Source organism: Magnolia sinica, chromosome 17 (genome assembly GCF_029962835.1).
Source record: "Magnolia sinica isolate HGM2019 chromosome 17, MsV1, whole genome shotgun sequence".
Taxonomy (NCBI): Eukaryota; Viridiplantae; Streptophyta; class Magnoliopsida; order Magnoliales; family Magnoliaceae; genus Magnolia; species Magnolia sinica.
Window position 1 is genome coordinate 2,879,411 of NC_080589.1, and position 27,905 is coordinate 2,907,315.

Genomic DNA, 27,905 nt, shown 5'->3' on the forward strand with positions numbered 1-27,905 from the left:
TGCCAACAGGAATTTGGTGGTACACCCAAACACTGTAATTTTGAAAGATACTGGACAGTGGAAACCCATGTCTAACCCATTAGCCTTGAGTCAATAAGCCCAAATCAACCTTAGAGCGGCCCATGGTTGGGCTAGGCCAGACCAGCCTTGTGCACTTTGGGTCAGCTTTTGCAATGTTGGTTCACCAGATATCTAAATGGGAATTCTCATGGTAGCTTGGCAAAAATCAGTCAACTCGGTATGATTCGAACAGAGTCCCTGAGTGATTCTTTTTTCAAAAGAGAGGTGAAAGTGGGTGATGAGATTCTACCAGCAAACCATGCACCATGTTTGTATTTAGCTGATTTTTATACTCACCTACTTTAAATGTCTACTATAAGTGAAAAGCTCTTCTTGGTTTCATTATTAAATATCAAGTGTGAGTCGTCTTCGAGTAGACCCAACCCAGCTGCATACTGAATTGAGTTATCAGGTTTTTAAACCATGCTGCATAAACTATGTTGGATTCTGGCTTCTTCCGCCACAAATTGCTATTGAGATATGAACCCAAGTAGCCATTTGGGAGAAGGCAATTGTCAATTTTTGCAAGCTTGATTGTAAAATCCTACAAACTGCAATGCACATGATTTCAATAGCATTAGTACAAAACAAGGAAGAGAATGGAGAATTGAAGTGGCCTCTTTGTGGAGTATACTAGAATTATTCCAAAACCTCATCCAATACAGAAAAACCACAAAAACAAGTGCACCATCTAGATGTGAATTGGCTTATTGTAAGTGGCCATAGCAGCTTCCTTCACGGCCTCGCTCATGGTCGGATGCGCATGGCATGTGCGTGCTATGTCCTCACTCGAAGCTCCATACGTCAAGGCAAGCACAGCCTCATGTATGAGCTCCCCTGCATTGGGGGCCATTATGTGGACCCCAAGTATCTTATCTGTCTCCTTCTCTGCCAGTATCTTCACCACCCCATCGGCATCATCAATCGCCTTGGCACGGCTGTTTGCCATGAAAGGGAACTTGCCAACCCGGTATTCAACGCCAGATGCCTTCACCTGATCCTCAGTCTTCCCAACCGACGCTACCTCAGGGTGCGTGTACACCACCCCGGGCACCATGTCATAGTCCACATGGCCTTCTTTTCCTGCTATGAACTCCACGCAGGCGACCCCGTCCTCCTCTGCCTTGTGAGCGAGCATAGGACCTGGTATCACATCCCCAATGGCGAATACGCCAGGTACGCTAGTCCCAAACCGTTCGTCGACCATGATCCGGCCAGCCTTGTCAGTCTCCACACCAATTGTCTCGAGCCCAAGCCCAGCCGTGAATGGAGACCGGCCTGCTGAGACAAGGACAACATTGGCTTCAAGGGTGGTCTGCTCGCCGCCAGCTGCTGGCTCAACTGTCAGCTTCACACCTTCCCCAGATGTGTCTACCCCGACCACCTTGGTCTTGAGCATGAACTTCATCTTCTGCTTCTCGAGCATGCGTTGGAACTGTTTGCGGACCTCAGAGTCCATGCTTGGGACAATGTCTGGTGCAAACTCAACAACAATCACCTCGGAGCCCAGCCGGCCCCAAACAGATCCCATCTCCAAACCAATGTAGCCCGCCCCAATCACAACTAGCTTCTTTGGGATTTCCGTCAATGCTAGAGCTCCAGTTGATGACACGATCTTCTTCTCATCGATGGTAATCCCAGGGAGGGATTTCACATCAGAACCGGTGGCAATTATGATATTCTTGCCTTTGACAGTGGTGATGTCGCCTTCAAGGGTATCAACAGCGACTTCAGAAGGGGAGACGAACTTACCAAGGCCTTTGACGTAGTTTACTTTGTTTTTCTTGAAGAGACCCTCGATGCCTCGGGTGAGGTTAGTGACGGCTTTGTCTTTCTGGGCCATCATGGCGGGTAGATCGATCTCCAGCTCTGAGAACTTGACGCCATGGCTGGGGAATGCATGCTTGGCTTCGTGGTACATGTGAGAGGAGTGGAGCAAGGCCTGGAAATGGAGATGATAGATAATAATGAGCATCTATGATGGAAAGAAACAATCAAGGAAAAGCGAGGAAAGGGGTTTTCACCTTCCCTTCAATAGCTAATGCAGCTTGTTTCTATTTTGCATTTATGTTTCTTTGGATATGCCAAGGGCCATGTTTGGATGTCCCAGATATTGTGCTGAAACCAGAGAGCATCCATATAGTTGCCTGAAGCATGAAGCGAAGTGGCAACAAATTTCGGACTGCTAGTGAGTATAAACAGCTAGGAAACGGAAGCAGGAGCACAAGTTGGAAGCAGCTTGCGATTGGAAGGATTGTGCAGCATCCATTGCATTGAGTTTGGGGAGCACTTCTTTCCAGATAAGCATCCATTTGGGCAGTAAAAGGGAGTTTTTCTCCCCCAAATTTTGAGTGGCGAAAAAAACAGGTGGGCTGCTAGGCAACCTGGGGGGAAAAGCATCTATCCCACTAGGCATTGGGTAGATATCCAAGTGCTTCCTAAACTAAGGCCAACAAGGACTAATGGCAGTGGGCCAAGAAGGCTCAAACCTACCTAAGGAGTGAACTGGTCTGATTTGTTAGCCAAAACATCTAAATAGGGCCATCCACCTGATGGAAAGCTCAGATCTTGCACATGCCATGCTAGCACGAGTACTTGCATTGAATGGAAAGCTCAGCAAACTTCTATTGACCGTTTTCTTTTTATGGATAATTTCTATTGACCAATTTCGTCAACTTTTTGGCTACAAGTGCATTTGATTGCACCAAATATCATGAAATTTCATGACTAATCAGTCTAATTTGGTGCAACCAAACACATTACCTTCATCAATTCTTTCCATTTATTAATTGTCATCCTTTAATCTATCTAATATTAGGGTCATCAACAGGTCAGGTACTGGTTTGAACATACTCAGACCCGCCTGAAGGGGTTGGGTGCATTCCAGGTACACCACATTCAAGTTGCTAGGCCCGATTCCAATCAAGTTCAGGTACCCGTTGATTCCTATGGCGCAGGATCGGGATCAGGTTCTCGCGGAATATAAAAGGTGGGGTAGGGGAAAAGGAAGAAGCTGATCACCGTGATTGATAGAGGCACCCTTGTCTCTCTATTCTTGGTAGTGCAATTGTAAAAGCTAGGGGGTGTTTGGTTGCTGGTTTTTTATATTTCCCAATAACCAAACATGCCCTTGGAGTATTGCACCATCAAAGGTAGAAAGAAGGGTGTTGCTATCAATGAGGACAGAGGTAGATATCAACTCCCAAAAAATAAAATGGTTTTAAATTCCAAGAAGCATATCTTTCTTCCATTATCTAATATTCTGCCAATGGCAATCATGTTCAGAGAGGGGTTTTTCTTCTCTTGGTGATGAGAAGAGGATTCACTTTTGGGAGTATGTAGCTTGGAGAGTATATGCTTCAAATTGAGTTTCTAAGGGTAGGACAACTTTCTCTAGAAAGAAATATTTCAATTGGTGAATCATCTATTCATTCACTGCCCCTTCATCAGCCTCATCTGGAAGGATTTTCTTTCTCGTTTCGAAATGAATTGGGCAGCCCCAAGATCAGCAGGTAGTTTTTTAGAGGCTAGGCATGGGATTTCTTTTGAGAAGAACACCAAGAACAAGTTGCCGCTATGGAGAATGGCGTTGCTTGCTGTCTGGTGGGCAGTTTGGGAAGAAAGAAATGACAGATGTTTTAACGGGATGTCAAAATCAGCTGATTGCGTTGCGACTAGAGCTAGATTGTTAATTGTTGAATGGGCTGTTAACGTAGAAAAATTAAAGGGCTGTAATCTGTTCTTTTTAGGATTCTAGTGGGCTGTGTAGCTCCCTCGGCGGTGCAGCCTATTTCTTTTGTATTTCCGTTCTTTCCCTTAATTTAATATGTGACTTTTCAAAAAAAAAATAAAATTGGTTGATACTTCTCTGTGTGGAGCTGTCGTTGTTTGGTCTCCCCCTTGCCAAAGGAATTTGTTGGATGGTGAAGTGGATGAGTTTGTAAGGCTTTAGGAACGTCTCCAGTGCTGCTCCCCATCCTTAGGGAGAGGGATGCGATGGTATGGATTAAGGACAAGTCAGGTTGCTTCTCTGTTTGCTCATTTTACACATTGCTTCAGAGTTCTTCGACGGGAGAGAGAAATGATTAAGCTTCCAAGGTTTTGTTCTATGGTGCCCCTCCCAACGTAGCAACATTTGTTTGGTAAATGGGGTGGAAAAGGGTGCTAACAATTGACAAAATTAAAAAAGATCAATGGTGCTACTCAACATTTGTGTGATGTGCATGGAAAATGCGGAAGCAATTAATCATCTCTTCATTCATTGTCTTTTTCTTGATCTTTTCAAAGTTTTGTGGGTGATGTTGGGGACAATCGAAGATCCAAGGTGACGCTAGAGACAATTGAAGATCTCCTCTTGGGTTAGCATGGAGGCATTGGGAAAGAGGGAAGGGTGTAGTAGCCAGACCTAGCTTGGCCTGGCTCAAACACGGCCCATTACCACCCCTGATAGCAATTTGGCACGAATCAAGGAATTTACAATTTGGGCAAGCCCACATTACTAGACCGATGATCTGCTTTTAGAGCTGGGCATGGGATGACTCGATTCGTTGGACTCGACTCATCCGACTTGTTCAGACCCAACTCGACTAGAACCGAGTGGGTGAGTCAATCCGAACTGAGTAGACTTTGTCCAATCCGAACTCCAACCAAGTCGAGTTCAGGTCACTCAGTAACTCGACTTGACTCGAAATCCGACTCAGTACTGACTCAACTCAATCTGAAACCTGATCCATACATTTTATTATTAAAAAGAAAAAAAAACAAACAGACAAACTAGATTTGACATTTCAGATCTAAGATGCTGTGTTGTAGCTGACGGAGAGGCTGCAATTCTGGCAGGTGCAACTAAGTTCTGAACTGTGATTTCAGCCTGCGGATACCTTCTGCACCCGAGCCGACTCAGTGCTGACTCAAACGAACTCGGTGCCTGTGACTGGGTCGGACTCGGTCTGGGTTAGTCCAGGCCAGACCTGGACTCGGATCGGGTCAGGCATGCTGGACTCGGTACCGAGTAGGGTCGAGTCGAGTCAGCCCTAACTCGGTTCGACTCGACTCGATGTCCCACCTCTAGACCGAATATTGCAATTCAATTCGATAGTGCATCCAAACGCGCCACAACTTATCAGATGACTAAGCAAAAACCCGATACTAATTGCAGTGTCGAAATCAAATTCAAAGAAGGAATTGGATGTCGAACAACAAACCCATCTCGACCACACAAACACAGATCTGAGGCAATTAAAAACCCTAACTCGATCGAAACTCGCTCCAAAGAGAGATGACTCGGAAAAAGAAATGGGAATTGACATCCACACCCACCTTTTTGTTTTAAATACACCATTCTTCATCCATTTTGAGAGAATTGCACCATTCTGATTCCAGAAATGGAAAATGGCTTGTATTGGAAATCATACGGGAGAGGGTGTAAATGTACATACCTTGGAAGGGATGCATCCGACGTTGAGGCACGTGCCACCGAGGGTCCCTCTCTTCTCGATGCAGGTCGTTTTGAGGCCCAGCTGAGCGGCTTTGATGGCTGCCACGTAGCCTCCTGGACCACCCCCGATGACGACCACGTCATTTTCTTCGGATCCTGAGGAGGAGAAGCTTCTAGAAGAGGACGGAGAGAGATGGAAGGAGTATCTTAAGATGTGAGTTTTGCACACGTTTGTGTAGAGAAGGAGGGGTTTTCGCCTGCTGAAGACTGCCATTGCCATAGCTTTGAGAGAAAGGAAGGAAGCAAAGGTCTGCTGATTTCGAAGAGGAATGGCTTTTCTTTGATGGGTTTGTTTTCTGTCGCGACGTAGGATCGAGTGTCTGTCGCGACCCACTAGAAGGCCCACACCACATGCTGAGAACTCAAGTGATTTTAACCGTTCGTAATTCTATTTGCTACATAAATAGGCCATTTCATCATGATCAAGCTTCAATGTTGATCCTAGCCTTTGCTTTTTTAAGTTGAATGAGATCCATTGAAAATGTTCTTTTCGTTGTTCTAAATTCATCCAGAGATAGCGATAGCCGCAATCATCTGTTCAGTGTAGCTTCGTAAGTTTTTCCGTGTAACATATATTCAACAACATAAACGGTTCTGATCATCAAACCACTCAGAATGTGGGCCCTGGTGGGAGGTGGCACACGCTGGATTCTTAGTCGCGACGGAGCAAGCGGCTGGAACGCGGCGGCTGGGGAGCGCGAGTCACGCTAGCGCCGGTATACACGGCCGTGACTTGTACTATCCGAATCAGGGGCACGTAAGTGAGATCCAACCCGTCTATCAGGTGAGATGGCTCACATTCACCGTAGATCCAGAAATTGATTCCGGTAAAAACTGATATGAGCCACACGAAAGAGAAAAATGTAAAAATATAGCTTAAACCTTTAAATTAACAAGTCGTGGACGGCCTGAGATTTGGGATGGCTTTATTTTTGGGTGTCCCTTCATCCTACTGAGTCATGTCAGATGAATGGATCGGATTCTATATCCAACTCTATGGTGGGACCCATACAAATGTGAAAGGTTTTAATGGTGTGTTACCTACGGTGTGGCCCACTCGATGGGCACCGTGGATCTAAAGCACGGTTCCTATGCTTTATGTTTGGATCATGCCTTCATCCTGCTGGAGCAAGTTAGATGAATGGATGGGATGCCATATACACACCATGATGGGTCCCACATACGATGGGGAAGGTTTTTAGTGGTGGGCGTCCCCATCCCAACTTCTCCCTGTTGTGTGGTCCACTTGAGTTTTGGATTCAAGTGATTTGTGGACTCATGGGCAGGCACCTAGTGGTGTACCTGATGGACGTGGTGGATCTAATGCACGTTGAGGAGCTAGGTGTTTAGATCCGTGGATCTTGGGCTAGGAACAGAAAACCCCTGCCCTGGCCGATCAAGATCATCCGCACCGTTGTCTGGAGCAAGTCTACCAAATCAGGGCCTTTCAAGCATTGCGTATGCGTTTGAGTAACAGGCGATCTGCACATCTATGCCTGGGACCCAGCTGATGAACGGCTGGATGTTGCTGACTGACACGATGTTGATGTGGCGGCAAATGCTACTTGCGCAAGTAAGCTTTGCATCTTCCTTTCGCCGTGGGTTTGAGTGAACGACTCTGTTGACAGGAACCATTACAACACTGTCTGGACGCGGCGGGTACAACACCCGAGCTCTGTGGGGCCCTCCGTGTTGTTGAATCCAGTTCGTTTATCAGGCCGGCTTTTCCATCTTCACCGTACATCTTGAACATAAGATTGATCCAAAACTTGGGTGGGCCAAACCACTGGGAACTAGGGCTGAAAGTCGGGCGAGTTCAACCCGACGGACCGACAACGGACCAGACATTGGGTTGGGCTCACGCAGAATGTATAGGGTTTGGTCCGAGCTTGGCCTTTATAAACACCAACCCGATAAAACTTGGATTGGGCTTGGGTTAAGATCTCCTGTTGCTTGGCTCAACCCAAACTCCATCCATATATATGAATTACTTATAAATTATAATTGTATATGGATTGTCTGTGTTAAAGCCACATGAAATTCCAGCGCCGTCAGTCTTATTGATCCACACCATTTATGATGACTCAAGCGACCAATATATGGCTGATTTCTCTCTCCCATACTTTTAAAAGAGTAGTTATTCTATATTTTAACTTGTTTGTTTAGAAAAAAGTAAAATTCTTTGTACCTATGTAGGTGTGCACCTTTCCACATGTGTCATGGGTGTCGAATCTGAACGGTCCATAAGATGCAGAATCCCATGAAACTCTAAGGGCTGCATTTTCACCTTAATCTAAGATTTTGGTGGACCATAGAAAAGAGAAATTCAAATCAAGGGAAGAAAGTGTTTACATTTTTCATGGCCCACTGAAGTTTTGGTTCAAAGTAAAAAATTGGTACCAAGGGGTTTCAAGAGGTTCTTCTTCATGTGGACTGTTCAGATTTTCGAGACTCATCAGATAGGATGAGTTCTCAAAAAAGATCGTATGTAGTCCCTAGGTGAGCGTTCCGCTATATATATAAAATTAAATTATGAGTACAAAAACTAAGTTGTGTATTGAAATATAATACACTTAAATAGTGAAAATATTAGCATGTAGCCGTCCAACTAACCCATTAATCCGACCAAGCCCACTTGACTTGGGCTTGGGTTGAGAATATCAAACTGAGGCTAAGTTGGGTTGGGTTAGTGTTGAGGTGCTAGAACCTTGGGTTAGGGTAGGGTTGAGCACCAACCCACCCGCCTGACTTTCAGCCCTACTGGGAACACTGTAAAATCAGGCCTTCAGAAGGTGTGGACCACCTGAGTTTAGACCTGAGTTTAGGATCTGGATATTTTGGACCAGCCCTTCAGACCAGTGAGGCGCACCTGATTAATGGGTTGCGTGGAATATAGACACCATGCCGGGCCTACACACAGGCATGTGATTCTCGTCCCCTCCCAGTCGTTACCTTTGGTGTGGCCTATCTGAGTTGTGGGATATGGTAATTTTTTCCCCCATGGATCTCATATCGTGGGATGCACCTGATGGACGGAGTGGATATTACAGATGGAGCTCGGTCACGGCATTCATGGTCCATATTAGACCAATAGGGGCAGTTTCAGCAACGCTCCAAGATCAGCAATAGCCACATTTCACAAGTTGACGGTCAGCGTCATCCAATCACTGTTTCTGATCCTTTGCTTATAGACCATCGACTGGCACTTCTGATTAACGGTCCAGATCACTAGACACGTCTTTCCACGTCTCTTTCAACAGTAGATCTTCTACAGATGTGGCCCACGTAACAACCATTAATCACACGACCAACACACGTGGGGCGCTGTCGTTTCACCAGGTTGTTGGCGGTTTACAATGGTCCAGACACCGAGGGTACACACGAGTTCTTCTATCTTACATCGCGACTCAGCGTCACAAAAGTGTATCGCCCCATTGGGGCCCACGTGTAAAGAATGTATAAGATCAGAACCGTCCATGTATTAATAATACAAAAATGGACCATAAAATTACACTGAACGTATGAATATGATCATCATCAAGTGAAGTGGATGTAAAACATTCAAAAGATCATTTTCAATGGCTCAAATTCAACTCTAAAAATCAGTATTCAATTGTATTTTTTGAGCATTATGTTTGCACTGTAGCCCAATACTGTCAGTACCAAAGTGATGGACGGCTGTAATCGCAGGGAAATTTCTTTATTTGGGCCCTAAAGGGGCGATACATGGTGGTAAATCTGAGTTGCGACATAGACGAAAGAACTCACATAAAAACACGCGGACTCGGATTATGTAGTGACCCCTCCAGTACCGAGTAACTCGGTTCTGGGCGGTTCCGTGGGCCCACCATGATTTTTTTTGATTTATCCATTCCATCCAACCATTTTTAAATCTCATTTTATTCTCCATCCAACCTGTTGATTAAGTCACACAGACCTGGATGAATGGATAAAAAATCATTTTAATCCAAAACTTTTGTGGCCCCGAAGAAAGTTTTAATGGTAGGCGTTCAATCAACACTGATTCTTATGGTGTGGTCCACCTGAGATTTTAATCTGCCTCATTTTTGTATTAATAGAAAAAAATGAGCTGTAAAAATTGATGGACGGCATGGATAAAACAAATACATCATTTTGGTAGCCACAAAACGTTGCCACGTCAACACAGTACCCACCTCGGTGTTGTGTTCTACACTACGCAGCCCGAGTCCTCTATATATATCCGCAATTTTCAGTTAAAAACTTCATTTCGAACTTCTGACTCTGAGAGAGAGAGAGAGGGAGAGAGGAAAAACCCCATTTTCTAGGGTTTCTGAAGGAAAACGAAAACCTGAACCCGCTTGAATTTCCAGTGTTTTTCACTCGTTCTCGATCCAAACCGTACTCCAATGGGGAAATCTCCATCTCCTCCGATCTCCGTCAAAGATGCGGTCTACAAGCTCCAGCTCTCCCTCCTTGACGGAATCTCCCAAGAATCCCAGCTCATTGCTGCCGGCTCCATCATCTCCAAATCTGATTACCAAGACGTCGTCATTGAGCGTTCCATCGCCAATCTCTGCGGCTACCCCCTCTGTCCCAACAGCCTTCTGGCCGATCACCCGGCCCGTAAGGGCCGCTACCGCATCTCCCTCAAGGAGCACAAGGTGTATGATCTCAAGGAAACGCATATGTACTGTTCACCGGGCTGCGTCATAAATTCGCGGGCTTTTGCTGGTAGTTTGGAGGATGAGAGGCTCTCGGAGTTGGATTCAGGGAAGGTTATGGAGGTTTTCAGGTTGTTTGGTGAATTGGGTTTGCGAGAGGAGAAGGAAAAGGGTGGTTTAGGAAAGAGTGGGGATTTAGGGTTTGGGAATTTGATCATTCAGGAGAAGACGGATACAGTGGCCAGGGATGTGGCGGTGGAGGATTGGATTGGACCATCAAACGCGATTGAAGGATATGTTCCCCAACACGACCGAAGCCAGTCGCTTTCCTCATGTAGGAAACACAGTGAAAAAGGTGTGGTCTTTGCTCATAATTCTTTCTGAGCATTCTTGTAATTGTTTTATCTGATTTATGTAATCTGTCTGCAATATTTTCTTCTTATTCTTTATTGCTGGGGAAGAAAATATTGCATCACCTGAATTGGTGGTTCTCCCCAATATTCATCTGTGGGTCCCACTGCAGTTCAAAAATGGCACTTATCAGATAACCTTGACCATTTCATCTGTAGGTTTTGCCTGCCTAATGTGAACCATCGTCGAGTTTTGTTTAAATACTCCATCTGCAAGATAACCTAATTGAACTGCTTGGAAAGTTCGATTGTTGAAATTCTTGCGATCTCTGGTTTCTTAATGCTTGTAATCAGTTATTGTTGGTTGGTGGGGGAGATTGTGTCACTTGAGTGAGTGATTTGCCAGTGTTCATACCTCAGTATGGATGGGATGTGGACGTGGCCCACCAATCACACTCCTAACCGTCATGACAATGGATTTTTGTGATTTCAACGTGAACTGTTGGCCATGTTTTTCTTTGACGGCCTGCTTACCGGCTATTGTTTATACATTTAGGATTTCTGATTGGTGCCATTTTTGGACTGTGGCCAATCGTTTCAATGAATGTTCTGATCACTGCTCCAGGGCCACGTGTGTACTGGAGATGGGCCAAACCACCAAGTTGACTGGTATTGTGACTTGTGGGCTACCAAACATGCCCTTATCACTCTTTTAGTTTTTTTTTTTCCCCACATCAATGGATGTGGCAATTTATGGACCCTTTACATTCATGTGGTGTTTCATGTTTTATTCGTTGGAAATGCTGGTTTCCACCTGTGTGGTCTGTTGCGGCTTTCCTCTGTGCACACAGAAGTGAGCTTGCATTGTATATTGCAGGTTCTAAACTTAAACAGGCTGGTTCAGAAGAGGACGAAGGCACAGTAGGAAATGAGACAGGTTTTACGAGTGCTATAATTATCACGGATCAATCTAGTACTTCAAAAGCATCTTCTGCTCGTAAGAAAAATACTCCCGACGCAAGAATTAAAAATTCACGAGGAGAAGTTTCTGTAGAGAAAACAGCTGCATCAAATGAAACTCTGTTGAAATCTCCCTTGAAGTCTTCTGGAGGAAAGGCATTAACCGAGACAGATTTTACAAGTACCATAATTGTTGAAGATCAACCTGGCACTCCAAAAGCATCTCCTGCTAGCAAGAAAAAATCTTCCAACAGAAGAGTTAAAAACTCACAAGGAGAAGTTTCTGTAGAGAAAATAGCTGTGTCAAATGAAACTCTGTTGAAATCTCCCTTGAAGTCTTCTGGAGGAATGCCATTAACTGGGACAGGTTTTACAAGTACCACAATTGTCGAGGATCAATCTGGCACTCTAAAATCATCTCCTGCTAGCAAGGAAAGTATTTTTGATACAACGGTCAAAAAATCGCAAGGAGAAGTCTCTATAGAGAAAACAGGCGATTCGAATAAAACCCAGTTGAAATCTGCCTTGAAGTCTTCAGGAGCAAAGTCATTAAACTGCAGTGTAACTTGGGCTGATGAGAATGTGGGTGGTGGCGATCTCTGCGATATTCAAGAGATAGAAGATAAATCTGCTAGCCTAGGGAGCTCAGGTGTTTCAGATGTTGAGGATGTTAAGAGTTCTTTACGTTTCGCTTCAGCTGAAGCTTGTGCAATTGCATTGAGCGAGGCATCAGAGGCTGTTGCGTCTGGTGAATCTGATGTCCTGGATGCTGGTAAGTTGCTCTCCTTTTAGAAGTGCTTTGTTGCTCTTTACTTTAAGTAGCCTGAAATGAAGTTCTCTTTGTTTCTCTATCTTTATCTTGCTTTCGTTTCAATTTGCAGTGTCTGAAGCTGGCATTGTTATCTTGCCTTATCCACGTGATGGTGATGAAGGGAACTCTCCTGAGGATGTGGATGTGCCTGAATCGGAGCGAGGTCATGTCAAGTGGCCAAGAAAGCCCGTGTTTCTTGATTCTGATGTAATTGATTCGGAGGATTCCTGGAGTGACACACCACCAGAGGGGTTTAGTTTAACTGTGAGCTTTTTTATTTTTAATCCATATGTTGATGAATGTGTAAAATTCATTGTTCTCATTGAAAGGTCAACATAATCATTTATAAGTATTCCTTACCATGCCTGAATTTTTAGAAGATCCAATATTTTTCAGTTATCTGCATTTGCAACGATGTGGAGTGCACTCTTTGGATGGGTATCGGCTTCTTCTCTGGCTTATATATATGGACGCGATGAAAGTTCTCAGGATGAATTTTTATATGTTGATGGGAGGGAATACCCATGCAAGATTGTCTTGAGTGATGGGAGATCTTCTGAAATCAAGCAGACTCTATCTGGTTGCATTGCTCGTGCTTTGCCAGCAGTTGTTACGAATCTCAGACTGCCAACACCAATTTCTACGCTCGAGCAAGCACTGGTAAGTAAATTGGGTGTCTTATTATGGCTTTTTACTTCATGTCTTGCTTTGGAAAGATAATTTTATTAAAAGAGTGCCAAGGACATGCGCCATCAACAAGGAGACGCTCTGAAAAAGGCTAAGAGAACCACTCTACATCAATATACAAATTAGAAGCCCAGTCTTTTACATCCGCCTTAGCCCACTCAACCATCCCTGACACTGTCCTGCTCTTATCCCCGAAACACTGGTTGTTTTGTTCACCCCATGTGGACCATGGGTCTGCCAACATGGAAAGCCTCCACAAAACCTTCCCTTCCTCACCATAGTCGCTCCCATGCCAATCTTGCAACAACCCTTCAATCGTTCCCAGCATCAACCAAGGGATCTTGAATACCCCCTGTAAGCTCTCCCACACCAATCTCGCTAGCGGACAATGAAAAAACAAGTGGTTTACCGATTCCACATCATGAAGTCATATGGAGCACATATTGGGAATAACCATCTACCTCTTTTGAAGATTTTTGATGGTGTGCACACTATTTCTTCTGGCCAACCAAGTGAAAGCCTCAGTCTTGGGGGGAGTACCATATTTGCCAGAAGAACGTCGATGAACCCGAACCCATTTTCAACACCTCATGAGTGATGAGACTATAGAGAGACCGAACCAAGAACTTATCTGACTTCTCCACGCTCCAAACCATGGTGTCTCTCACCCAGGAGAGACAAAGGCCCTGTAGCATAACTAAAGCTCTTACAAACTCTTCCAAATCCTCATTTGACAAATTCATTCTACAAGGTCGAGACAACACCCACTCCTTACCTGAATAGTAGAAGCATTTAACAATGATAGTTTTGCCATCTGTTGCAATGCTAGCCAACCTGGGGAATTTAGATCAAAGCGGCCTCTCTCCTAGTCAAATATCTTTCCAAAATTGCACCCTTTTTCCTTCCCCAACTGTGAGTCTGAATTCCTCCTTGAAATTAGACATTACACTTCCAATCGCCTTCTAGATCTCAAATGCTCTACACAAGGAAAGCCTTTTAACCCGCCACCCATTTTTTTTTTTAGTTCCATATTTTGCAATTACCACATTCCTCCACTGATTACCATCCTATGGTCCGAATCTCCATAATCACTTTCCTAGCAGTGCTTCATTGGTTACTTCCAGCCTCCTAATTCCCGCTCGGCGTGCATACTTCTTCCTACTCGAGTGAAATTTCTGAGATTTTGCTGCCATTTATCATAGAAACTTGCACCTCAGCTTTTACAATCAGCTCAACACCGCCTTTGGGCACTTGAAGAGGGACATGGAGAATAGTGGCACACTGATCATAACCACTTTTATAAGTGTTAATCTTCTCTCTAAGGATAAATGTCCCTTCCATCTTGTCAATCGTCCTTCACTTTCGATGATCCTATATCAAAGATGCTTCAGCGGCTTGCTGGTACAAAGTGGAAGGCCAAGTTATGTAGACAGGGAAGAGCCAACACCACAGCCAAACACCCTTGCTAAGCCAACCTCTCTACTTCCTCCTCAGATGTGCGAACTCCCAGCATTTCTCTCTTTCAAATATTAACGCTTAAACCCCAAATGACTCAAAGCACCTGATGATCTTCCTTAAGCTGTCCACCATTCCCTCCTGTGTCACAGAAAATGATATATATACCTGAAGGACTTCCAGTGGTTAATATGCTTTAGAATATTTGTTTTCTTCACAACCAGGCACCAGCACATAAATTCCTTGCAAACCATTCCTTGAAGGAGTGTGTAAAATGAGTTTAAGAGTATTGATCGAACAATAAATGATGCAGACTTTCTACTAATGTTGAATAGCTGGCACAACCGCAGCATGTATTCCTAAGGTGCAAAAACCAATGTTCAGTAACTAATGTTTACCAAAAAAGCAGGCATCTTGTCCAGATTGGAAAAAAAGGCACTATCTGTCCCTTATGTTTCTTTTGTTACAAATTTTGATAGTGTTCTTTGAGATTAAACTTGGCTATGCTTGGATAGAATGAAAAAGGGATACAGGTGTTCCATAAAACTCTCAACTGAGGTGGGTCATGCGTGCACCACGTTTGAACCAGCTCGTTTTTTATGCAGGAGAAGCCCTGCAAAATGGTGAAGGTGGAAAAGTCACTTCATTTTGTGGGGCTGTCTAATGCAAGCTAGGAACTGATGGAACTAGTTGTAGAAATTGAATGATTCATCCCAGATTCATAGCTTTAGACAATAAGAAAACCCAATAAAATCTTACTGTGGAAATTATAACTCAATGTCAAGTAATTATCTCAGAAATCCACCTTCCCAAAAATAAAAAGAGGAAAAAAAAAAAAAAAAATCACCATCAAAAGGCATTCCATACATATGGCCATAAAGCCATATTTATAGAGAACCTGTAGATAGGTCTCCTCTGGCAAGTGAAAGTACTTGGAAAATTTTAACAGAATCTAGAATTCTAAACAAACCAAAAACAATAATAATAAATAAATAAATAAATAAGGAAAAAAAAAAGACGAGGAAAGAGTCCAAAACCTACCATATTGTAGGCATGTATGCATAAACATGTGGCCCAAGAGCAGAACAGTTTTTTTTTTGGGGGGGGGGGGGGGGGGGGGGGGCAGAAGAGATGGAGAAGTGGTCACCCTTATGGTAATAATCCACCTCCATTTACATTTGTAGACTTTTTCTGGAAGCCATTAAACACAAACATCCTTTTCTTTTTCTTTTTTCTTACGCACACGCCACAATGGTTATTTGGACCCATGACCTTAGTGTTGAAACTCTTGTGGTGGTGATGGGGGGAGGAAGAAAAAGATGAAGTGGTCACCCTTATGGTATGGGAATAATCCACCTCTATTTACATTTGCAGACTTTTTCTGGAAGCTATTGAACACAAACATACTTCTTTTTTTTTTCTTCTTACGCGCACACCACAATGGGTACTTGGACCCATGACCTTAGTGTTGAAACTCTTGTGAGTCTACCACTAAGCCATTGGTAGGGGCCCTATTAAACACAAACATCTTAATCACCTGGAATCTCGAACTTTCTCCACAAGTTATATTGGATTTAGCAATTTGTATCTTTATTGGCTACCACTGTTTCTACTGGAATTTTTTTTTTTTAATTACATGTTATTAATTTCTTCATGTATTTAGCTTTTTTATGCCGATAGCCACATTATTTGCTCAATGGTATGTTTTGCTAAGGACTTTTTTTAAAAACCCTTCAGGTGCGTTTACTGGATACGATGTCATTTGTTGATGCACTGCCACCCTTCAAGACGAAACAATGGCATGTGATTGTTCTTTTGTTCATTGACGCTCTCTCAGTTCGTAGGCTTCCAGCACTTCCTCAACATATGGCAAGCAAGAGGATGCTACTACACAAGGTGAACTTCATACACAGGCCATGCATGTATTGACAATTGTTTATTTCTTGTTAGATTTGTTAATCTATTTCCCATCTCAGCTCCTGAATGAGGAATTAAACATTTTGTGCTGATGATGACGATGAAGATGATAGGCTGGGGCAAAAAATCATAATATTTATGTTATTAACACTCACCTGGGTCATATTGGTGGACTTTTTAAGACATTAGCTTTTGCCACAACATTAAATGATTCTATTCTGGCTATTGATTTTCTAAGCAACCAGCATTAGCGGATGACGTTCCTTTTTTTTTTTTCGGGGTGAAGCAGGTACTTGATGCTGCTCAAGTAAGCGGGGAGGAGTACGAGGTCATGAAAGGCCTTCTTATCCCACTTGGTCGGCTACCTGAATTCTCTGTTCAGAGTGGTGGTTAAAGAGTCATCCGGAAACACAGGTCTGCAGCCATGTTGCTTGTTAGCCCAGAATTCAGGTAGTTATGGCTGGAACCATACATGACCATGTATTTATTGTGGGAACATGCACTGGAGTTATGCATACTTTGAGGAGGTGGATTCCACCGTTGCATTTCATGATGTTCCGTTTTTGCTTCAACTGGCAGTACTTACAGTGAAAATGCTTGTTACGAGTGATCAATGCATAGTTTGAGTGTGTAGATGATGTACCCTTGCATTCTTTGAAGGGAGTTTTATCCCGTTGTTTAAGTGTTTTCTTTGTACATTCCTCAAAACCTTTTCTCTAATTTGGGTCTTGTGCTGATACAGAACCATTGCTTAACCAGACAGGATGGTTAATCCACTTCTGACAGGAAGCTGTGATGTAAACTGTATGGTTTACTCAAAAAGATGGACATGCAAGCGGGGCAACCTATAAACTGGTAGTTGGACTGCTCTGTGTACTGGCAATTTTAGAATCAAATTTGGAGGGATTATGTATCTAACATGTGTCAACCAGCTTTTCAAGTTAGAAGATTTGAGCACAGATGATTCCACCTACCCATAGTTCTAAAACTCGGGTCACACTCAATGGCTGAGATTTCAAGCAGAGTCAGTCAGAAACTCGCTCTTGAGTTTGACTTGGCCAAGTTTCAGTGAGAGTCGAATCAGTTGACTCGATGCGACTAGAGCTGAGTCACTCAAGTGATTAAAAAAAACCTTTTTTCTTTTCTTTTCTTTTCTTTTCTTTGTTTTTAAAAGCAGAACACAAGGAATCTATTGATCAGCACAGTGGTGTTTTTGGTAGGAGGCGGAAACAAAAAAAAGAAAAAAAAAAAGAAGAAAAAAGTATGGTGTTTGTGCTTGCTTGCTGGGATTTGGATTTTTACTGCTAGAAAGGAATAATTGGTGTCTCAGGAATTGGGTGGGGTGGATCCCTCAAGTGTTTAATAGGGCTAAATCAAATGTTATGAAATGGGCAATAAAGTCTTAAAGGTGGTTGAGAAGTTTCCTGTTGGTTGGCTTGTATTGTAGTCTTCTTTCGTTTGTGTATATTTGTAAAATTTGGCTTTGGCCTTTTGTTAATAAAAATTTCCAATGTTAAAAAAAGAAAAAGAAAAGGTGTAGTGGTTGAGATTCAAACCCGTTCACTATACTTTCTATTCCTGTATTGTTATTATTTAATACAACTAGTAATATATTTATTTAATTATTAAATATCAAGTTAAGACAGGCATGGAGCTGAGTGGTGTTCTCAAGTTTTTGAACAAAGGGTAAACCCCAAATTTTCCTTGCGACCGAGGTGCTCATCCACTTGAGTGTGTTAGTCCTCTGGTCTTGTTTTTCAAAAGCACATTAGATGATGAGTTTGGATTGCTCATAATGAAATATCAACGGCTTCTCTGCTATTTGGGATTGTTAATCATCACAAGTTGTTGATTCCAGCAGTCGAATAAACTACCCAAGTTGGGGGGAGCTACCATGAATGGTCTTCATATGAATTTAAAAAAAAAACTAAAAACTGATTTGGTGTAATTTGACCAATGTATGTGCCACGTGTACACAATATTTCAACGGTCGGGTCAGCCATCATGTTCTTTCAGAGTTTGAAAGTTCCTCACTTATAAATGATTTTGTTATGCTTTGTTTGTTGCCTTCCTTGTACTTGGCAAGTGATATTTATCCAATCAGAGTTCTAATTATTACTAAAATGAGGGATTTTGTTGGGTAGAGTGTTTTGGAGAGAGAGAGAGAGATGCAGTCTATGCGCATTTGTTGCACGGGCTCCTAATGATACACTTTCCCTTCCCAGGGGTACGAATCGACCGGGTTAGGGCCAGGCGGGTTGGGACTAGCCCAGTCCTGGTCCCTTGTCCCCCTTAAGCTTTGGGCCTAGCTGTAACAGGAGTTAAGGCGGCCTCGGACCAGCACCACGATGAAAAAAGATTGATATGATCAAATGTTTGCAATTCTATAATCTAAGATTTTATTTATTTATTTATAGTTATCCACTCATGGATCCCATCATATAAATTCGTTAATTTTCCTTTCCTCACACCAACGTGGCATTGTGTATAGGGCAGCCCTATCTAATATGGTGGGGCTGCTACGAACATTACTTGCTTGGGCCATAAATAGTAGTCCAGTCCGATCACGAAGTGAGCCACACATGTACGTGAAATGTAGAAACTCTGGTCATCTTTTTTCTCTAACCGAAAATATATATACACAAGGAAAGCAAATCAGCTCACGGCCAAGATATAATCCATCCATGGCCGCAACCCAATTACCAACGGCAGCATTTACATAACACACTCCCCCAACTTCTTTTATAACACGCCTACAAAACTGCTGCCTGCTTTATTAAAACCCCAACCATCCAAACGGGGGCTTGTTGCTCTCTTTTATTTTTACATTCAGCGGCCACCATCTTCCAGCAACCTCCTCAGGCTACATAGAGCTTCTTCAGAGAGACTGCAGCACCTCAGTCTCGGAAGCTCTGAGCTGTCTCGTCGCATGGCATCTGAGAAACAGACAATGATGACAGTGAGGTTGTCGAGAGTGTGGAGCCTCAACGCCTCCACGACAAGATCCCTTGCGCACTGCTCTGGGTCATCGTGCCGCCGCAGCCCCCTGCGTACCACGCTCACTGCATGCTGGCTCGACATCACATCCCAAATGCCATCACTGCCAATTATCAGGAACTCGTCGGCCTCGGTGAGGACAGCCTGCTGGAATTCGGGCTCAGCGGTGAGTGGTGAAAGGGAGCCACGGGGGAGCTTCATGTCCCAGTCACCCAGTGCTCGGCTGACAGACAGGACACCATTGAGGTAAATGTCTTCGACATACCCGCCAGACTCCTCAACCCTTCTGCGCTCCGCTGCATACATGGGCTTGTGATCTTGGGACATGTCAACCGCCTTGCCATTCCGGCAGAGAACTGCTCGGCAGTCGCCTGCATTAGCTACCAGAAGTAGCCTACAACAGATCAAAACAGAAAAATCACAGTTAGGAACAGGATCAAACACCAGTTACAGATTGCACAGCCTTCTAAGGATTTTAATATCTAACCTCCCCAATATCAGAGCAGTGAGTGCTGTTGTCCCACATGAGCTGTTTATGGTGCCGTCATCAGCCAAGGCAAGGTCTGCTAGAAGAAATGCTCTACGAACATAATTCTCAAGCTCTTCTAACAAAACATCACCGGCATGAAATGCTTGCGGGAAATCAGCATTTTCAAAGAATAACCGAATTGCATTCTCTTTAATGAATGCAGCAGCATCGGGGCCTCCATGACCGTCAAACACCTGAAGCAAGCATCGGTAATCCTTTCAGTAATGCCGAGCAAACAAGTAAATACCAGATTCTGGATTAAAGGAGAGCTTTACAGTTCAACAGTTCTTACCCCAAAAAAGGCACTAGGCGTAGGGAACCTGAATGGAGGGCCTAAGCATGCGGAGAGATCGTTGATCCTTATGTGTTCATCTTCCATGGCTCTCCGGTGCCCAATGTCAGCAAAGCTGCCGGACCTAATGCTTGGGACGAACTGGAGATTTACAGATTCAAGGTCATTATCTGATGTGGCATCGGGGGTTCTCAAATCCTGAATAAACAAGGGAACACAGAAATCAGTACTTTCAGAACACAATGGATATTCATAGAAATCAGTCTGTACCTGTTTCTCAGTTATCAGCCAAATCAAATCCATCCACACCAAAAGTTTTTACCATTTCTCAGGAAAATAGAATGATTTTTTTATTTTTTATTTTCAAAAGGGGATTCTTCTTTCTAAACTTTGGATTTTCCATTTCAATGGATGGGTGTTTCATGCTTTCAAATCTCTGCTTTTATAAAATCTTTGTAATGGTTGGTTTTGCTTTTAACAGGAAATTAGCCTCTTCCCACAAAAGATCCTATTGTTTTAGCCAACTAATATGAGCTACAGTCAGCTTTCTTGCTTAAATTGGGAAAGCTAATTTAGATTGCATGCAATTCAAGGCCACAAGCCAACAAATAGATCTAAGAAACAGAAAACAGAAGCCGAAGATTCATCATCCACGTATGGTTTCTTATAAGAAAATCATATCAATAGCTGATAGTCCAACTGATTTTAGACTTCTCAGGTTGATATTTAGGACACCACAATCGGAAACCTTGGAGTTCATTCTCCCCTTCTTCAACTTTAGTTCACCAAAATCTCACTCAACTCCCACCCAAAAAACAAGGGGAAAAGCGTATTGTAGCCTCAAATAAAGGGATCTCCCAAATTATGTACCCTTCAATCACCTTCAAGTACAATAACAGAATATTCATCCCAATTTGCAAAAAAGAATCAAATTATCTCAACCATGCCAAAGATTAAAAAGGATAGAATCAAGAAACCAACTTTGATTACTCTTACACACAAGCACTTCAAAATTACTAAAAAAAAAGTTGGATATGCGGCATACAGGTAATTCAAACTTCCCTAATTATAGTTCACAGTTGAGATGTATCATGAACCAAACTCTCTTATTTGATTATCTGACTATCTAATAGGTGGACATTTAGTGGATGGTTCATCATCATCATCATCAAAGCCTTATCCCAATTAATTAGAGTCGGCTACATGAATCTTGTTCTGCCATTCCACTATATCAAGGGCCAGGCCTTTAACTAGACCATTGGTCATCAAGTCTTTTCTTAGTACTTCCATCCACGCCCTTTTGGGCCTTCCCCCTGCCCTTTTAGAGCCTTCAAATCGTACCAATTCATTCATTCTAAACCTATGAGATTCTTGGTCTCTGTTGCACATGACCAAACCATCTATGTCTATTTTCCCTCGTCTTACAACTCAAAAATGCTACTTCTAAGAGCGAATTACCTAGTGGTGCTTCTCCTAAGTTCCCTTGAATGCAATTATTTCTAATTCTATTTTTCCTCATCTTGCTCGTCATCCATCTCAACAGTCTCATTTCAGCTAAACTCATCCTATGAACATGTTCCTTAACTACTCAACATTCTATTTTTGTGAAGCATGTCTGGACTTACAGCTATCCTGTCAAATTTCCTTTCAGTTTGAGTGGTACACAATGAACACACAAGACTCTAGAAGCCAGGGCATTCCAAAATGGTTATGCAACAGCTGTAACAACAGTAAAGGTGGAAACTGTTATGCATTACAGGGCCGATGGTTGTGTTACAGAAAAATGGGTTTTTCAGAAAGGTATGGCCCGTATCATAATGGTAATGGTGGTGGCCGTTATGACCACCATTACACGTCTCCATTTTTACCAGCTAGCTTGGATTCCATGGGCAATATCTTTCTCAATCTCCCCTCTCATGAATTATTGACCCAAGGTATCAAAAATGGTCATTTTGGGAAACTTCTTGGTCAACAATCTTAACTAATTCCTCATTTTCACTCCTATTTAGGGACAATTAAAACTCAAAATATCCAATGGTTCTATTTCAACAAACAGCTATCCAGGAATCAGAGGTTATAGCTGTTCAACCAATATGATTTTGAGACTTGACTTAGTGCCATTAGCTTATAGAATTTAGTTGGTCTAATACAAGTTAATATATGCCATGTTTACAATTTGTGAGTGCCTGCTTAACAAGCGCCATATATGCTGCCAGAGTACCCATAACCCTCTTTGGTTAAAAGGAAAGCAAATATACAGAACATTTTAGTTTACCAAAACCCATTCCCTTCCCCATAAGCACACCCAATTTTCTCATCTCTACATTAAAAAATTCGCAAGAAACAAACATCATGAACCCTTATCCATCACCTACCACCAATTCCCTTCCAGAAAAAGTACAAGGAAAAAAAAAGAAGAAGAAGAAGAAGAAGAGGTCAACTTCAGTTACTTCAGACATAAGGCAGCCGTACAAAGACAGTAGAGGTTTGCTAGCCCAGGTGTCGATGGGTCGGGACAAGTTCTATCCAAGCCCAGCCCATGTTGTTCAACATCAGAACACGTGGGCCCAGGCCCGTGACCAGACCAAAATGTTTATGTTGTGCAAGAGCCCAAGGGTTGTTCCGGATGGAGTGTATAGAGAGAGACGAGTAAATGAATATTTTGCCTATGGCATGTATAACAAAATTGGGCCGGGTCGGGCTCGGTCCAAAATCCGGCCCGTTGAGAAACGGGTCTGAATTTCTAAGCCCGAGCCTGCTAGTCCAGATGGGGCCAGCTGGACGGGCCAGCCCGGCCCATTGACCCACACGTCGCAACCCCTTCATATGCACGTGTCCAGACCGGTAACAATGGATAAACTGCATGATGGACGCACTGAACGAATTATCTAGCCGGAAACTCAGGAATCAAGATCTCCAACTACATGTAATATGAAAATAATAATAATAATAATGAGCAAAAGCGGGCATAAGAAAGCTTGCACGTTTCCATCGCTCGTCCTTTAATCCGTGTCGTTAAACAAAGGTCCCACCTGATACACGGCTTTGATGTCCTACAGATTGCCACGTTGGCACTAGTGGGGCCCGTACAGTAAACAAATAAAATCAAGAACCTAAAGATCGATAGCTTATTTCATCGCCTACCTTCAATCTCTTTAAAAGAGGGGGAAAAAAAAGCAGCAGCAGAAAATGCAGTTCCTTCCAAAATCTCAACCATCTCCCATGAAAACAAAAAACCCAAAAGACCTGAACACCCCATGGCAAATACTAGAAAATCTCCCGTCATTAATTTTCTACAAAGAAAGCACAATCCACTGCAGTTCTGCTGAAAAGAAATTCATTTCATCCATTTCTCATTAAAAAAATTCAAGAAATCGTAAGACCAGATCCGAAACGCTACCTCAAAATCTCCCGAAACTACTAAAAGGAACAGATTCTCACCATATGAGACCCCGAGATCTGGACTGAAACTGCATCTGAAGCTCGAATCTGACGAAAAACAGGCGACCGAGGCGTCTCGACGCCGACAATCTCCTCGATCTTCTGAAAATCGCTCGCCTTCGCGATGCTGCATCTGTACGGAACATCCAAGATCGAGATGCTCTGATGACAAACCTCTGCTCCAACTACCATCTCTTACGCCTCAAATCAACGGTCATCACAGGAAAAAGGAAAGATTCGAAGATTTTCTGTGCAGTAATGGCGAAAATTCGAAGATTTTTGTCGCAAAAGATAGAAATTAAGGTTTCTGAACGTGTTTTTCTCAGATACAGGAAAAATCAGCACCAGAAAACGGGATTGGAAGCTTTTCTGTGCAGTAATGGCGGAAATTTGAAGCTATTCTCTGCAAAAAAAAAAAAATCGGAGATTCGAAGCTTTTCGTTGCAGGAGATAGAAATTCGGTATTTGAATAGGGCTTTTTAAAGATCTTTCGTGCGATTTCGTCGCGAGAGTAAGAAAACGTGGAAAATGGGAGAGGGAAGGAGTCTTTATAGGGCTTGGGGTTGAAAGCAGGTGCCGTGTAACCGGAAGCAACCGGTGATATTTATCCAACACGTGTACCTTCGCAGCATCTTCCGATTAGATGCCTTTTCTCCTACACGCGATGCGGCGTAGCTTGTGACACGTGTAGAGTTTGTGACTCCTGAAGACACGAGAAGGTTGTTGCGTGGACACTTTCCCTCCAACGCGACGGACAATCCACTTTTATCGCCACCCAATGGAGCCCACATGCTGAAAGTTTCCGATTCTGTAGACCGTCTATGTACTGGATACTTCTGTAGGTAAGCTATTATTCCATGATGAAAGGTTATAATCCTGACCGTTTCTTTTTATGGATAACTCTCTATTTTCATTGTATATGCAATTATTTTCACATTAATTTATTATTTTAGTACAGATAGCATATATAAAATAATTTTAACGGTTCTGATCTTCAAAAAACTCATCTTGTGGCCCCCAATTGTGGAAAAACCTACGCTGATTTGTATACCGCGACAGACGAAAAACAAGCTCTTGCGTGGACAAGAGGAAATCTAGAAAGTACCCTTACTCCGATTATTAATTACGGCAGTGCCATCCACTTTTGAACACATTGACTGGAATGCCCTAACCGCGTAGCTGCTCGAGAGTGTATTTTCTCCGAGTTGTTGACTCAGGGAAGCTACGTTCTCGAATCCGGGTTGACCCGGTTCAGGTCTTCCCTGGTTTGGTACCATTCGGGTCGGTTCCCATTGTAGGACCCGGGTCATGAATATTCGGATACCAATATAACACCCAAGGGTCTCAAGACTCCTGGAAGTTTTGGAACTAGCTGATGTTTGTGTTTTTCCTTCATGCATGTTTACGTGACCTTACGAAGGATGATAAATACATTATTGAGGGCCTAGGAAGGTTTCAACGGTGGATATCACTATCCCCACTGTTTCCTGTGTTGTGGTCAGCGTAGGCCTTATATATATTTCAATTTTGGGATTATGTCGTACAATGATCTGTAAAAACGGATGGACGGCATGGATAAGACATAGATCCACGGTGGGGCTTCGAAAAATTTGAACGGAACCTATTAAGATCGTATCCGGTCCGTCGGTTACCGTTGAGTGTAAGGGTGTTATGGTAATTTACCTTCTTAGAACACGCGAAGTTGGGCGCGTGTTTCTAGAAGAAGGGTTTTTTGTGATTTTCCGGGATTTTAGGGGCATTTATGGGTTGTATCATTGCTGACGAAATGCCATGACAGTCTCACCTGTCATGTCTGCACTGTCCTTTTATTTACGACTTGACCATTTGATACTCTGGCAGTGTATCATAGTCTATAAGCATTCACCTTGATTCTGCACATGTGGAAAAGATCTATCGCAATCCATCCGTCTAGGTTGTGGAACCCACTTTAAGAGGATCATGATTTTTTTTACCGGATTTTATTTCACTATCAAACCTCCGATTAATAATATTTGATCGGCTGGGATCATTCCTCCTAGAAATTGCGGATCATGGTAGGCAATGTTTCCCAGACGCGGACTGCGTCCTACCGTGCCGTCTCCAGCTGGAAATCGGCAGCAGCGCCCATCGTTACGTACGGATCTTATTTGTCATCCAACCTAACAGAGGAGCCATCGTTAAGGAGATAAGCCCAAAATTGAGATAGATCCGAAGGCTCAAGTGGACCATACTACTACTGAAACTTTTCCAGGGCCTACCGTGTTTATTTGTCATCCAACCTATTCCTGAAGTTGCATAGACCGGTAAAGAGAAAACACAAATATCAGCTCCATCTAAAACTTCCTTAGCCCTTAAGAAGTTTTCAACGGTAAAAAGGGTCGTTTAGCGCCATTGATTTGAGGGGATTGGAGGGATTTGAGGGGATTGCAAATCCCCACGTTGTTTTGTTGTTTTGGGGGCACAAAGTAACCGGGGTTTTCAGATCCCCTCTCAAAGAGGGGGTTTGAAATCCAAGGGGATAGCTTCAGGTAATATTGCTCGATTGGGCACATGGCCCACGAGCATCACTATAATTATTTTAATATGATGATAAGCACTATTCAAACATTGTCCATGTAAATCAATAGCTAGAAATTGTTGGTTACTCACTCGGACATGATCTTGTGCTTGTGGCCCATTCCAAACTTGGAATTTCATCATTTTCATGAAAAGCATATATTTCAGTGGGCTTATGTGTCAAATATCATAGACGTCACTAATTAGAGATATTAAAGTTGATTTAGTAATTAAATTTGAAGCCACGTAAATATACCATGCATAACTACTTTTATATTGAAGTTAATTCTCAGTCCATGGGGCCAAACACAACATGAGAATTTCTAATTCAGAGTTCAATTCCACGACGTCCAAATCCATGCTCCCAAAGAAGCCCTAAGAGTTTAACCCCCATTGTGTACGTAACTTGAGCCTTGTATCTACCTAACTTTTGGGTTTATATCCTAAAATGATACGAAAAATGGATGGATAGTCTATATAAGACCCATACATCAGGGTGGCCACTCAAAGCTGCTACCCATTCCCAGCCGAAGACGGCAGTGTAGGACGCAATCCCCGTCCATGTTTCCCCAACCGATGGGTCATGAGTATAAATCATTTGGTTCAAAATCTGCACTTAAACCTCATCTCCATCAAGGAACACATGCATCACCACTGTATGTAGGCCCCACGGTGATATATTTGTTTTATCTAGCCATCCACCTTTTTTATATATAATTTTAGAGTAAGAATAAAAAATAAGGGCATGTTTGGACGAACAAATTGGAAGGGATAGAATGGTAAAATCCTGGGATATGCCAAATGTGCCAAACAGACCCGGTGATCTTGTCCGGGATATATCAAACCCATGGATCTTAAACCAATCCACTGACATCACCATCATTACCTTGAAATTGATCCCATCCCTCCTAATCCCGTTCAATCGGGCCTGGGGCGTGTTTGGACGGATTGAAAGGGATTGGAAGGGATAAAATGATAAAATCCTGGGATATGCCAAACGTGCTAAACAGACCCGGTGATCTTATCCCGGGATATAGCAAACCCATGTATCTTAAACCAATCCACTGACATCACCATCATTACCTTAAAATTGATCCCATCTTTCCTAATCTCATTCAATCCGGCCGGCCAAACAGGCCCTAAAGTAGATCCAATTTTAAAGTGGACCACACCACGTAAAATAGTGAGAATTGAACACTTACTATTAAAAACTTCTTGATGCCACAAAAGTTTTGGATGAAGCTGATATTTGTGTTTTCCTTTCATACAAGACTATCCACACACGTTGGATGGAAAATAAACATTATAATGAGCCTTAGGCCCTGTTTGGGCGTGTGAAATACAGTGGCTTATTCAGTATTAGGAGGGATGGGATTCGCTAATCCCTGATGTGACGGCTCCGGAGCTGTTTGGATGGCGGACGTCTCTCCACGTCTTAAGAGGGACTAGCGCATGTAGTGGAGTTAGTGGGATTGTGAAATCCCACCGAGATACGCCCTATCGCGAGGTATAATCCCTCGAGCAAGAAGAAGACAGCTTTCTCCGGTGTCGGCCCCTGGGCTTTCGAGCCCACCCGCATTGTCGAGTTAGTCGCTTGGGCCGTCATAGGGATTGGGCGTGCCCGCGGCCTCCCACACTGTAGATGTAACAACCCGTCCAACTAGTACAGTGTCCTGGGGTGTCCACGTAGAATTTTTCGCAGGACCGATC

General features: G+C 43.1%; 3 protein-coding genes across 5 annotated transcripts; 1 reads left to right on the forward strand and 2 right to left on the reverse strand.

Annotated features, from left to right (window-relative positions):
* Positions 1–662: 662 nt before the first annotated feature.
* Positions 663–5,825, reverse strand: LOC131230859 (dihydrolipoyl dehydrogenase, mitochondrial-like). The gene is made up of 2 exons (XM_058226884.1): positions 5,499–5,825; positions 663–2,002 (listed from the first exon to the last, which is right to left on the reverse strand). Exons 1-2 carry the CDS (start codon positions 5,775–5,777, stop codon positions 752–754), a joined length of 1,530 nt encoding a protein of 509 aa, XP_058082867.1. The 5' UTR covers positions 5,778–5,825; the 3' UTR covers positions 663–751.
* Positions 5,826–9,819: 3,994 nt separating this feature from the next.
* Positions 9,820–17,211, forward strand: LOC131230228 (putative RNA polymerase II subunit B1 CTD phosphatase RPAP2 homolog). Of its 3 annotated transcripts, none has more exons than XR_009163914.1 (7): positions 9,820–10,555; positions 11,428–12,282; positions 12,392–12,585; positions 12,718–12,981; positions 16,201–16,359; positions 16,670–16,830; positions 17,123–17,211. XR_009163914.1 is itself a non-coding variant. In XM_058226054.1 (7 exons), the coding sequence occupies exons 1-6, from the start codon at positions 9,946–9,948 to the stop codon at positions 16,772–16,774; spliced, it is 2,187 nt and encodes a 728-aa protein (XP_058082037.1). In that variant the 5' UTR covers positions 9,820–9,945; the 3' UTR covers positions 16,775–16,794; positions 17,123–17,210. The 3 variants fall into 3 exon arrangements, 2 of the variants coding, with proteins under 2 accessions (XP_058082037.1, XP_058082036.1); XM_058226054.1 differs by having other exon boundaries at positions 16,670–16,794; positions 17,123–17,210; XM_058226053.1 differs by lacking the exon at positions 17,123–17,211 and having other exon boundaries at positions 16,670–17,010.
* Positions 17,212–19,169: 1,958 nt separating this feature from the next.
* Positions 19,170–24,164, reverse strand: LOC131230386 (probable protein phosphatase 2C 2). Its single transcript, XM_058226278.1, has 4 exons — positions 23,640–24,164; positions 20,199–20,396; positions 19,865–20,100; positions 19,170–19,771 (listed from the first exon to the last, which is right to left on the reverse strand). The coding sequence occupies exons 1-4, from the start codon at positions 23,829–23,831 to the stop codon at positions 19,210–19,212; spliced, it is 1,188 nt and encodes a 395-aa protein (XP_058082261.1). The 5' UTR covers positions 23,832–24,164; the 3' UTR covers positions 19,170–19,209.
* Positions 24,165–27,905: the final 3,741 nt, after the last annotated feature.

What these genes read in the sequence shown, in the direction of transcription:
- LOC131230859 (XM_058226884.1), bottom strand. Translation starts at nt 5,777, where the DNA reads ATGGCAATGGCAGTCTTCAGCAGGCGAAAACCCCTCCTTCTCTACACA. An exon ending in TCGGATGCATCCCTTCCAAG is followed by an intron (nt 2,003 to 5,498) that starts GTATGTACATTT and finishes CTCCATTTCCAG; the next exon opens with GCCTTGCTCCACTCCTCTCA.
- LOC131230386 (XM_058226278.1), bottom strand. Translation starts at nt 23,831, where the DNA reads ATGGTAGTTGGAGCAGAGGTTTGTCATCAGAGCATCTCGATCTTGGAT. An exon ending in AGATCTCGGGGTCTCATATG is followed by an intron (nt 20,397 to 23,639) that starts GTGAGAATCTGT and finishes TTGTTTATTCAG; the next exon opens with GATTTGAGAACCCCCGATGC. An exon ending in CGCCTAGTGCCTTTTTTGGG is followed by an intron (nt 20,101 to 20,198) that starts GTAAGAACTGTT and finishes TGCTTGCTTCAG; the next exon opens with GTGTTTGACGGTCATGGAGG.
- LOC131230228 (XM_058226054.1), top strand. Translation starts at nt 9,946, where the DNA reads ATGGGGAAATCTCCATCTCCTCCGATCTCCGTCAAAGATGCGGTCTAC. An exon ending in ATCTGATGTCCTGGATGCTG is followed by an intron (nt 12,283 to 12,391) that starts GTAAGTTGCTCT and finishes TTCAATTTGCAG; the next exon opens with TGTCTGAAGCTGGCATTGTT. An exon ending in AGAGGATGCTACTACACAAG is followed by an intron (nt 16,360 to 16,669) that starts GTGAACTTCATA and finishes GGGGTGAAGCAG; the next exon opens with GTACTTGATGCTGCTCAAGT.